At 34.5% G+C, this 13,261-nt stretch overlaps 1 protein-coding gene across 1 annotated transcript; it reads right to left on the reverse strand.

Moving 5' to 3' along the window:
- Positions 1-8,567: 8,567 nt before the first annotated feature.
- On the reverse strand, positions 8,568-9,467 carry LOC148215787 (vomeronasal type-2 receptor 26-like). The gene has a single exon (XM_088142503.1). It carries the CDS (start codon positions 9,465-9,467, stop codon positions 8,568-8,570), a length of 900 nt encoding a protein of 299 aa, XP_087998629.1.
- Positions 9,468-13,261: the final 3,794 nt, after the last annotated feature.

A 13,261-nucleotide genomic window follows, 5' to 3' on the forward strand; every position in this document is an offset into this window, starting at 1 on the left:
TTTATGAGGACTGGGTATATGAGCAAACTCAATATTGCCCTGACTACTCTCTCTGATATTTCTATATCTATCTTTTGCCAGCCATGTGAGTTTTTTTCTTACTTTCCCTACCACTGAGGCCCTTTGTAGAAATAGGCAAGCTGAGACTGCTGAAAATGTCTCAGAGAGCATCTTTCTCCAATGCTCACCCTATAGAAACACATGGAATATTTTTATCTTCCTGTTCCTGTCAAGACTGACAGAGTGTTCTGATCAGGCATATTTGCCAATCCTATTAACAGAGCATACTTCCTCAAAAATATGCAACATTATTGAGGGTTTCCGGTGAGAAGATGGCAACAGAACAGCTGTAATTGTGGCTCAGAGAAAAAGAAATCTGCAGCGTGGATAGCCAGTTATCCTGCGAAGTTGAAAAGACAGGCAGGCCATGGAGGCAGCGCTGACAGAGAGTGCTGCTGGCAAAGAAATCTCAGCAGCTCCCGAAGGCAGGCGAGACCATCGCTTTCACTTTCGTGAAAGAGTTCAGCCAGGGAGCTAGGAGGTAAAATCGGTGGAGACCATGTTTGTAGCCCAGTTGTTTGGGCTTGAGTCGTCGCCTTTCTCATTTCTATTGAAAAGCCGCTTCTAAATAACTACAGAGGAAAAGAAAGAGAAAGACTTTCTAAACAGAAGAGTGAATTGCACACTTCTAAGAGGGAACCACTGTTTCAAGACCAAGCTGGAAAAGGACTTAATTATCGTATATCACCATATTGTTTAGAAAACTTATTAGAGTATGTTAAGCTATTAGGCTGTGTATAGACTATAGATAAGAATAGATATAGAAATATTCTTTGTTGAAATTGTATAGATATATTGTATAAATATAGAAATATAGTGAAATAGAAAAATAGAAAAAATGAACATGAGGAACCAGAATAGGAGAGGGTCGGAAGTGGGAGGAGAAAGAGAGTGGCTGAGAGCCATGTTTGAAGATTTCACAAAAAAAAAACAGTTCTAAGTATTACACAGAACTTAAAGATTAGAACAGGGGTTGGAAAGGATGGAAAGAGGAATGAAAGAAGAAATTCAATGTATAAGAGAAAGAGTTGAGAAACTAGAATTAGATAAAGATAATGAAGCAGATCGAGTAACATTACTAGAACTAAAAGAAAAAGAACATTGTCTCAGGATTAGGGGAGTACCAGAAAAGAACAAAGCAAAAGTACAAGATATAATTGTACAAATGTTTGCAGATTTAATTGGATGGGATGAAGAAAGATTGAAAGAGGATATAGAGAGAATATTTAGAGTGAACTCAAAATATGCTAGCACTCACAAGAGACCGAGAGATATTATAGTTGAGTTCTCAAGAAAAAAAAACAAGGGAAATGATAATACAGACCTCTTATGATAAAAAAAATTAACACTGGAGGGGAGGATGTGACGATATTTAAGGAAATTCCCCTGAGAATATTAAAAAAAAGAAAAGATTATACATTCCTCATAGAGATATTAAAAATAAAAAAAAATCCCATATAGGTGGGAAACACTACAGGAGTTACTGTGACACTTCATCAACATAGATATAAGTTGAATACAGTTCACAAGGCTGTATTCAAGGGAGTTTCTTAAAAAATATAGAAAAGAAATGGAGGAAACAGATCAAACTAAAGATAAAAGAGGTAAAGAGACAGATAAAGAGACGAAGGGGAAACCAGTGGTTACTGAAGAACAAAATACAGTAGCAACAACCTCAAATTCTAAAGAATTTATAGCTTTCCTCTCTAATGAATGAACTAAAATGTTTGTCATGGAACATAAATGGAGTAAATGTGCCAGTTAAAAGGAAAAAAATATTTCATTATCTAAATAAATTAAAGCAGGATATTGTATGTATTCAGGAGACCCATATCAGAAAAACAGATACTAAATATTTGATTAATAAAAGGTTAGGGAATGAATTTATAGTAGCAAATGAAAAAAAAAAAAAATGGAATACCAATGTATGTAAAGCCTAATTTAAAGCCTAAGTTGGTAATTGCTGATGAAAAAGGGAGGTAGAAATAGAAATGCAAAATTTTAAAACAATAGTGGTGGGCATATATGCTCCAAATGAGAATCAGAATCAATTTTATAAGACTCTATTAAACCTTTTTATAGATCTCTCATATGATAATTGGATATTAATGGGGGATTGGAATAGGGTTATATCACCGTCTATTGATAGAAAATCTGAACAAAAAATAAAAAATAATCAAGGAAAACTGTCCAAATCTTTTTTTGACATTATAGACAATTGTATTGCATGGAGATGCATGGAGATATAAAATGGCAATGTAAAAGATTATACTTTTTATTCTGATAGATATAAATCATTCTCCAGAATAGATATGATCTGGTTAACAACAAATTTAACGAACAAAATTATAAATGCAACAATCCTCCCAGAAACTTTCTCTGACCACAATCCAGTCCAGGTAAATATAAAAATTCCCCCCAAAATATATAGATGGAGATTAAATGAAAACCTCTTGAAAAAAAAAGAGTATGTGGAAAAAAGTAAACAGAAATTAAAAGAATTCTTTGAATGGAATTTAAATAATGAAGTGAATATAGCAATGGTATGGGATGCTAGCAAAGTAGTATATGCGAGGTTATTATATGTATTTAAACAAACACATCAAAAGAATATCAAGAAAAACTTCAGTTATCATTAGATCAGATTAAGCAAAAAGAAAAAGACCACCAAGCAAAACCATCGGACGAAGATATAAAATATCAAATAAAAATCTTGCAACAGCAACTTAATATTTTGGCAACAAATGAAATCAAAAGAAATTTGAGATATATAAAACAAAGAAACTTTGAATATGCTAATAAAGCTGGAAGATGGTTAGCCTATAAATTAAGAAAGGATAGGGGGGGAAATATTATTACTAAAATTCGAGACAATGAAGAAGATTTAACCGACAAGGAAGGAATTAAAAATGCCTTTTACAAATATTATATGAATTTATATAAAAAACGGGAGGTGCCAATAGACAAGATAGAAAGTTATCTTTTGAAATGTAACTTAAAGAAACTATCAAAGGACCAAAAGATAATAGTAAGTAATCTTATTACAGACCAGGAAATGATACAAGCGATTCAAAAATTGAAAACAGGCAAGGCCCCAGGTCCAGATGAATTTCCGGAAGGTTATTATAAAAAATTTCAAGATCAAATTGTACCACTACTTAAAAACTTATTTAATTCAATTTTGATAGGGAATCAGATACCTAAATTGTGGATGGAGGCTTATATAGTTTTAATTCCAAAGGGAGATCAAGATTCAAAATTATGTAAAAACTATAGACCCATATCCCTTTTGAATACTGATTATAAAATATATACTTTGATCTTAACAGAAAGACTAAAAATTATATTACAAGAAATAGTTAACCATAATCAAAACGATTTCTTACCACAGAGGTATATAAAAGATAATATAAGAACAGTTATAGGTTTAATAGAATATGCACAAATACATAATGAAAAACAAATTACGCTCCTATTCCTGGATGCTGAAAAAGTGTTTGACAATTTAAATTGGAATTTTATGTTCAAGACATTAGAGGCAATGGATTTTGGAGAGATTTTTTTAAATGCAGTGAAAGCAATCTATACAACACAAAAAGCCAGAATAGTGGTAAATGGAGACATGACACAAGAGTGTCTAATTGAAAAGGGAACGAGACAAGGCTGTCCTCTATCTCCTTTACTATTTATATTAGTTCTAGAAGTATTAACAGAAGGTATTAGAAAAGAAGACCGCATACAAGGAGTAAAGATAAAACAAGAAATATACAAATTAAAAGCCTTCGCCAATGATTTAGTAATTACAATGCAAAATCCACAGGAGTCCCTAGAACATCTACTAAATAGATGTTGTGGGGAGATGGGCGGGGACAAATTAAATAAATAAATAAATAAATAAATATCAGAATTTGGAGACTTAGCAGGATTTAAAATAAATAATCAAACAATGAAAATGATAAACTTAAATATGCTGCAAAACAGCCAAGAATTGCTGGAACAGGCTTTCAAAATGTAAAAAAAGTAAGATGTTTGGGAATAGAAATTTCAAAAAGAAATACGGATTTATTTCAAAACAGTTATGTAAAGATATGGGATAGGATCAAGCAAGACTTAGTAAAATGGGAAAACCTGCATCTATCATTATTAAAAAGAATATCTACAATTAAAATGAATATATTGCCAAAATTATTATTTTTATTCCAAACTATCCCAATTTTAATTACTGATAAAACTTTCAAAACCTGGCAAAGAGACCTGTCAAAATTTATTTGGCAGGGGAGGAAATCAAGAATAAAAATTAAACTATTACAAGACAGTAAAGAAAGAGGAGATTTGGGATTGCCTGATATAAGATTGTATTATGAAGCGAGTGGTTTGTTATGGATAAAAGATTGGGTTACATTAGAAAAATGGAGATTACTAAATTTAGAAGGACATGATTTAAAATTTGGCTGGCACGGATACCTATGGTATAACAAAATTAAAATGAACAAAGCTTTTAATAGTCATATTATAAGGAAGTCAATTTTTAGAATTTGGAATAGGTATAAACCTATCCTAACACCAAATATTCCACTCTGGATTTCTCCACAAGAAGCATTTACAAGATGGGATAATGCAGGAAATTATAAATGGTTGAGATATTCAGAACTATTAAACTTAGAAGGATTGTCATACAGATTAAAAACAAGAGAGGAATTGGAAAAGGAGGAGTACCTATGCCACTGGTTAACATATTTTCAATTGAAAGAACAATTCAAAATAGATATCAAAAATTATAAATTTACAAAAGAATTATCATGGTGGGACACTCAAATTAATACAAATAATGATCATATGATAGCCAAAATATATAAAATCTTATTACAAGCTAAAAGGAGGGAAGTTCAAAATAAAGATCGTATGAAAAAATGGAAGAAAAACTTTGGCTATAATATTGAGTATGAACTGTGGGGAAAAAGGTGGACCAAAGGGTTAAAATTTACATTAAATTATAATTTGAAAGAAAATTTTTATAAAATGATGTACCGGTGGTACATAACCCCTGATAAATTAAATAAAATGTATAACATTGTATTCCTGGCAAATAGAAGGGGTAGAAATGGAAGCAGTAACAGACTTCATTTATTTGGGCTCCAAGATCACCGCAGACGGAGACTGCAGCCATGAAATTAAAAGACGCTTGCTCCTTGGGAGGAAAGCTATGGCAAGCCTAGATAGCATATTAAAAAGCAGAGACGTCACCTTGCCGACAAAGATCCGCATAGTCAAAGCTATGGTTTTTCCAGTAGTAATGTATGGCTGTGAGAGCTGGACCATAAAAAAGGCCGAGCACCGAAGAATTGATGCCTTTGAACTGTGGTGCTGGAGAAGACTCTTGAGAGTCCCCTGGACTGCTAGGAGGTCAAACCAGTCAATCTTAAAGGAAATCAACCCTGATTGCTCATTGGAAGGATCGATAATGAAGCTCAAGCTCAGATATTTTGGTCACCTAATGCGAAGAGAGATCTCTTTGGAGAAGACCCTGATGCTGGGAAAGATTGAAGGCAAAAGGAGAAGAGGACGGCAGAGGATGAGATGGTTAGATAGCATCACTGAAGCAATGAGCATGAAACTGAGCAAACTCAGGGAGGCAGTGAAGGACAGGAAGGCCTGGCGCAATATGGTTCATGGGGTCACAAAGAGTCGGACACAACTTAACGACTAAACAACAACATAACATTGTATGAATGTATGTTGGAAATGTAAAAAGGAAATTGGTACTTTATACCATATGTGGTGGACGTGTCCAAAAGTCAAAAAATATTGGGAGTTAGTACATAAAAATATTTGCAAAATATTGTCAGTGGAAATCATTAAGAAACCTGAACTGTACCTACTCGGATTTGTGGACAAAGAAATTAAGGAAAAACATGGAAATCTTCTACTACATCTGACCACCACAGCTAGAGTTGTATATGTAGCCAAATGGAAAGAGGAAAATGTACCAGCCCTAGAGGAATGATTACTCAAATCTTTGGAAATTGCTCAGATGGCTAAATTGACTGACCAGCTAAAAGATAAAGATGTCAATGACTTTATAACAAATTGGAAACCCTTTTTTGGCTATATGGAAACGATATACTCCATACAGATGAACTTTTAGAATAACAAGTAAGAACTATGAATAAAATAGAAACAGAGACAAGATGAAGGAACCAAGAAAAGAAGAAGATATGTAAATAGTTAAAACTCACTGTTTAGTTGGAAGGAAACCCTGTTTTTTAAAAAAATTGTGTTTCTTTTTTGTTTATTGTTTTTTGGTTGTGGTTGTGTGGTGTTGATCTGTAGGGGGTTTTTTGCATTTTTTTTTCCTTTTCTTTTTTTCTTTTCCTATCTGTATTTGCTCTTTTCATTTTATGTTTGTTAGGTATTTGTGTGTGTTAAATTTTATAAGCCAATAAAGATTTATTAAAATATATATATATACACATACACATACACAACATTATTTCCTTTTGGACTGCATCTGATAAAAGTCACAAAGAACTGATTAAGAATATAAATAATTAAATTTTGTTCTGAGTAAGACAATGTTACATAGGCTTTTACCCTGTCTAAGTTAAAGATACATTGTCCATATATTATTTATTTAGATAGATAGATAGATAGATAGATAGATAGATAGATAGATAGATAGATAGATAGGTGATAGATGACAGATAGATAGATACTCTAAAAATTAAAACTATATGTCTACAGTTTTAGATATAAAGTTTATTCTTTGTATTATATTTGTTATTTTATATTATATTTTTTGGCAAAAGGCAAACTCTGTCATTTAGCTTAATAGTAGTGGTACAATTATTCACAAAACATAAGAACTATAAAGTTTCATATTATGTAATGGGTTGAGGGAATGACCTTGACAAACAGGAGGAAGGGCTGTTACCAAGACAATAGTCAGATAAAAGAAACCTGAGTCTGGGACAGAACTGTAACCTGAGAAAATATCTCAGAGAAGACCTTCCGTAATTCTCATGAAGATAAAGGGAGGAAGGGGGGAAGCACCTTCAGACTTGAAAGATTGTGCTACTATAACCTTATAATAGCCTGCATGACTTTGATTTCCTAGTTTGGTCTACCTCAAAGGGCTGACACATTATTATTTTAGCAATATTAAAGTATATTGCTGCTGAAATGTCTGTAATTTTTAAATCTCTGTAGTTTTTTTTATCATTTTATGCTGGTCAGTGACTGAAATAAGATTCTTACACTTTTTTTCCCAAAGTTAGAACAGCAATGGTTAACTCTACTTGCACTTGCTGGTTACATGGCAATTAGAATTAATTGTAATATCTTAGCTTTGTTTGCCATTTGGAAGAAGTAATCCTCTGAGGAATAACAGTAGGCCAAAAATGAAAGAAAGAAAGAAAGAAAGAAAGAAAGAAAGAAAGAAAGAAAGAAAGAAAGAAAGAAAGAAAGAAAGAAAGAAACAAAGAAAGAAAGAGGAAGGAAGGAAGGAAGGAAGGAAGGAAGGAAGGAAGGAAGGAAGGAAGGAAGGAAGGAAGGAAGGAAGGAAGGAATTTTAAATAAATACAGATTACAAAGGTGTCTACAAAAGTCAGACCACTGTTTTTGGTTGCTAAAGAAGATGATAGATTTCATTACACTGAAATTAATTTATAGTTTCTTTTAGGCCCAAGAAACCAAAGCTGTTTTCATACTGTCACATAGTTAGTGCTCCAAGTATATTTATTTAATTAAGGACCCTCTGGAAGTGTCTTCAGGACCCCCACAGGACCCCAGACCACATTTTGAGGATCACTGATATACTCCATAATATCAAATGCTACATGTGAATGGACTCAGTGATGGAATCCAGAGTTTCTAAGAATATCTATTCTTCCACTTTAGAAACTGTGTTGTTCTCTAAAAGATTATTTTTCTTCAAACCTACTCATTATTCTACAAAATCTGCTAAAGCCTTCGTCTGAATCCTCACATATTGTTGTAAATCCAATTATCCTGGTAAGAGGAGATTAATTCTCTCATCAACCAAAACTTAACTAATAAACTTGTAAGAGAGATTTATTTGGTTCACAGCCCCAAAAACAAATCACCCAACAGAATCAAACCACACCAAAATAAAAGCTGGAATGCACTCCAAAATACATAATTTCCAGTTAATCCATATGAAATTTGTGAGGATTCATATGGATACACGTGATTATTTTCATTGATACTGACATTCATTTAAGTTATATTGGATGACTCATTCCATCCTTTGATGTGGAGACTATCCCCTTCAAATGATTTTTTAAAAAAAATTCTCCAAAGTGTGTTTTACGTATCTCTGGAGATCAGGTTTTAAATCAAGGTCACAGAGTTTTTCCAGGATTCCTTGAAGGAAGACTAAAATGCAATGAAATATTTTCATAAAGGAGCAATTCTAAGAAACTTTAGGAAGTGGACAGATGTAAAGATGCTAAATGAATTATGCATTACAGCAAAACCCAAAAAGAAAGTTACTTTTCTTTACTTATTAAAAGTTCCTTCTTGTTCATCTCAGGCCTCAATAAAATGATATAGCATTTGGGGGAAAATATGCATCCCAGTAAGCCAGCGCTGGAGGACAAGATGGAGAAGATCTCCATAGCTACCATGGATTTTCCTTTGGTGCTCAGGTAGGTTGGAACAAAGGACAGCCAAACGCTGCAAAACACCAACATGCTGAAAGTGATGAATTTGGCCTCATTGAAACTGTTGGGCAGCTTCCTGGCTTGGAAAGCTATATTAAAGCTGACGCTGGCCAGGAAACCCATGTAACCCAGGACACAGTAAAACATGATCACTGAGCCCTCATTGCATTCCATTATGATCTCCTCCTTCAGTGAGTGCAGGTCTGTATCTGGGAAAGGAGGAGAGGTACTTAGCCACATTATGCAAATTCCCACCTGAATGAAGGAACCTGAAAGGAGAATAGAATTGGCCAGTCCTTTCCCTACCCATTTCCTCATTCCAGAGCCTGGTTTGGTTGCCATGAAGGCCAGAATCACTGTCATGGTTTTTGCCAATACAGATGAAAGGGCCATTGAGAAAATGATGCCAAATGTCATTTGCTGCAGAAGGCAGGTCATCTTTTCAGGCCTTCTGATAAAGAGGAAGGAGCAGAGGAAGCAGAGAAGAAGGGAGAGGAGGAGGATATAAGTGAGGCTCTGGTTGTTTGCTTTGACAATTGGAGTCTCTCGATGCATCCAAAAGATTCCAAGCACTAAAGTTGTAATCAAAGAGAAAACGATAGCCAGTATAATAAAGAGGATTCCTAAAGGTTCTTCAGAAGAGGGATAGTCCAATACTTTGGGAATACATTGATTGTGGATCTTGTTGGGATACTGACATTCAGAACATTTCATGCAGGCATCCATATCTGGAAAAAGAAAAAAGAAACACTTTTCAAATGTATTAAGTTTTTTTCAGTCTATAGGGCAACAATTGATTTTGATGTCTGCTACCTATTTAGTGAAGTTAGGAGTGGAATTCTCCTCTTTTAATGCAAAAAGATACAGTAATCTCATACCTTAAATTCATACCAGACATGTTCATGATTGTAATAGGATTGCAATGTTATAGATATCTATTAGGTCTTTATACATACTTTTGAAGATATTTGTGTACTCTTTCTATGCCGCATAGAACTGTGAGAATTTTGTAAAATTCATAGAAATTTCTATGAGTTAAAAAGTTGATCCATGTCTTTTAAAAAAGTATTAGATGTTATATTCCATTAAAATCTACATTTTTGCTTTCTTTTTTGTGTGCTCTTTTTTGAGGGAGAATAAGCAATAATTCATCCAATTTTTTGCATATACACTCTTACTCATTCCCGTACAAATTTAGTCATATACCTTGAGGGGAGGGTAAACAGAGGGCATTGACTGAAAATAAGAAGCAAAGGAAAATCGCTAATTCGGTCATTATATTTCTTTTACTTTTTCTCAAAACATTACCACTCAGATTGGTAGTTTTCTCATGTTAACATCAAACTATGAGCAAAAAGTAGGTGTATCCCTAGGAGAAACATTATATTAAGTCAGAACCATAATGCAATTCATATTACTGTTTACTGTCCTGTTTTCATTTGTAAAACAAGGTAATTATTAGTAGACTCTTTATGTACCATCTCAGTTTGGATCATCAGCATTTGCAGCTTCAGAGACATCTAAGGTTTTAGAAATAATATTATATCAATAGATCAATTTGATATGCAAATTTAAAGACTGGATGGTATGAGAAATTGAAGAACCTTATTTTCTCTAAACAATGGAAAACAGACTTAACAATTCGATTAAAAGTTTTAATGGATCATAGAGGTTGTTTTTTGTTTGGATACAACTGCATTTGTATTAAAAAAAGAAAGACTAAACCTTCCCATTGTTGGAATGTGGAAACTGATAGCTGAAGAATGGAAAGATATTGTCTTTGCTTTTCTTTTTGCCTTGAGACTACTACTCAATAAGTAGTAATGCTCATTCATGAATCCAATTTGTATGAGCTGAAAGGGAAAGGGTCATAAATCTGGGCCACATATTTATCCTTCCAATGTCAATTGGAAGGATAAATATGTGGCCCAGATTTATGACCCTTTCCCTTTCAGCTCATACAAATTGGATTCATGAATGAGCATTACTACTTATTAACATTTTAACCCCTTTTCTCAAAATACTGAGTGTAGGTATTATCTTCAGGAAGGAGATATAATTCATGTTTTGAACAAGGAGTGCCTCAAAGCTCTTTTACAAAGAAGAACCTTTTAATTTTATGAGTGAAAAGAAACAGTCGTGTTGATTTTGCTTGTTCTGCTTTGCAACCACTCCTTCTCTAAGATGTGCAAAGCTCAACCTATTCTTGCTTTTGCAAATGGAGAAAGACTCTAACCTCAGCTGCTACTCATCTGACACTTGGAAAGCTTGGAAAAGCTTAAAGAAGAGATTAGAAACATACGGGAAGTTTAAGGAAGGCAATTTCCTCATTGGCATAGAAGGGTAATCTATACAGTAATACCTCGGTTCACGAACAATTCGGTTCACGAACAGCTCCGTTCGCAAAATTTTGCCTCCGTTCACGAACGCCGGATCAGGTTACGAACAGGATCCGTGGCCATTTTCCCTCCCGTGACACGTGGTCGCGGCTTCCTGTAGGGAGGGGGACTCTCCCTCCAAGCAATATCCGCCTCCCCACCTGCCTTCCTGTCCTCCACGCCAGAAGTCGCATCGAGTAAGGTTAGCGTTCTCTCTCTTCGTGCTGTATTTTGTTTCATATCTTTGCAGTTTTAAAACAAACATATGGTTCAGAACGGATTAACTGTAATTACATTGAACCTTATGGGGAAATTTGATTCGGGACGCGATCAAAAATCGGTTGGCGACCAAATTCGGAGGGTCAGAACGGATTAACCGTATTTACATGGAACCTTATGGGAAAATTTGATTCGGTTCACGACTAATTCGGTTCGCAACCAGAGTCGCGGAATGAATTAAGTTCGTGAACTGAGGTACCACTGTAGTTGCTAACCCAACCTGAACCTCAGAAGGCATGGTTTTTCTTTTTCTGCATTCTCAACCTCAAAAATGGCACCTAAACAAGGCTTAATATATTTTTCCCTCCTGCTTCCACAATATCACTACATCATCAGCCACATTCTTTATGGTTTTGGAAGCCAAAACAAATTAATATCAAAAAGAACAGCTCTTAGCAAAACCAACAATGGCCATTTTTGGATTAAGATTGTGTATCCAGTGAATTCTCTAAAATAGAGGACCACTTCCTCCTACACCACATAAAAGCTTCACCACTATTTAAAGTAGTAATTACATTATTTGATAGTATTTTCTTTCAACTAGGGAAGCAATGTCACTGCAAATTGCATTACTGTGTTATTTTTATCATTTTCAGCAGCATTCTCGGTAATCAGAAAAACTGGTGGCCCTATTTAACACAAATTTTATGTATTAGAAATACAATAAAGTACTTGCCATGGCTTTAAATAATGAAATGCCAATCTCTCTGCTTCCATTAATCTTCCACCTCTGGATCTGGACTTCAGTAAGACATGAAAGGAATGTGCCATGATATAGATTGCATTGTAGATGTTATAATTATGACCACTCATGTTCATTTCAAAAAACGTACTAGGCAGACTCTCTAACTTCTCGTCCCCAGTGCACAACAATTTGTTATCTTCATTTACACTGGAAATGTGTAATGGACAGTCAAATGCCTGCTCCCAGAAATTCTGAATGAAATTGTCTTCTTTTGCCCAGGATGGCCTTATAGTGTGAACAAAGTCTTGGAATCCAGGGGGCTCTTTTGAGCAAATTGTGAATGAAAGGGCACCATGTAAACTCGCGATATCCCAAAGCCTCTGAATGGACAATCATTCAAAATTCCAATGGGATGTAACAATCCACACTTTACCCAGAGTTGGTAATGAAGTAAAACTTGCTAAAAGGATTATCACTCTCAAATTTTTCATGGATGGAGCTGCTCCATATACAAAACATACACGCACTTTTTGATCCATGAAAAGTTGTCCATGTCTTAACTCCGTTAAAATGAAGTGTATATATTCATCCATATAAGTCCGCTTTGGTGTTCTAAGAATGAAAGCATAGCGAATGTTGTTTTCGGAAAGCAATGGTACAATTCTCTGCAAAAAAAATGTCTCCATAGTCATCATCCACAGCCATCAGCCCAATCCATGTCCATCCAAAATGCTGAAGTAATCGGATAGCACCAGTAAATTGATAGACTTCATTTGGGACCATCTGGTACAAGAATGGAAATATTTTTTTTTCCCCATATATTGGTGTAAACGTTGCAAAAGCAAACTGAAGGAAATATATAGCAAATAATCATAAGCATTAAGTGAAAATACTAAATGGGATCCATCTTCATCATAGCTAAGGCAGAATGTAGGCATTCAAGTGTTGCTGGAAATTATGCAATCAGCTCACATGCCTGCAGTATTATATTATTAACAAGGGTGGCCTGTGTGTTTCTACATGTTTGTTTAAACTGATTGGGAAAACACTTGAAACATCACAAGATCCAAAGCCAGGCATTTATGATCTGCAAAACCATCTTCTTGTATGACCACCTGAAGGGAGTCAAGCAGCAGGTAGAAGAAACAGAGTATGAATTAAATAATACTTAATTAACA

This window comes from Python bivittatus, unplaced genomic scaffold, assembly GCF_059951505.1.
Source record: "Python bivittatus isolate LINGU-HERP-01145 unplaced genomic scaffold, Pbiv_v1 ctg000440_np1212, whole genome shotgun sequence".
NCBI classification, from domain to species: domain Eukaryota; kingdom Metazoa; phylum Chordata; class Lepidosauria; order Squamata; family Pythonidae; genus Python; species Python bivittatus.

Bases quoted from the DNA above. Each gene is read 5' to 3' on its own strand.
- LOC148215787 (XM_088142503.1), bottom strand. From the start codon at position 9,467: ATGGATGCCTGCATGAAATGTTCTGAATGTCAGTATCCCAACAAGATC.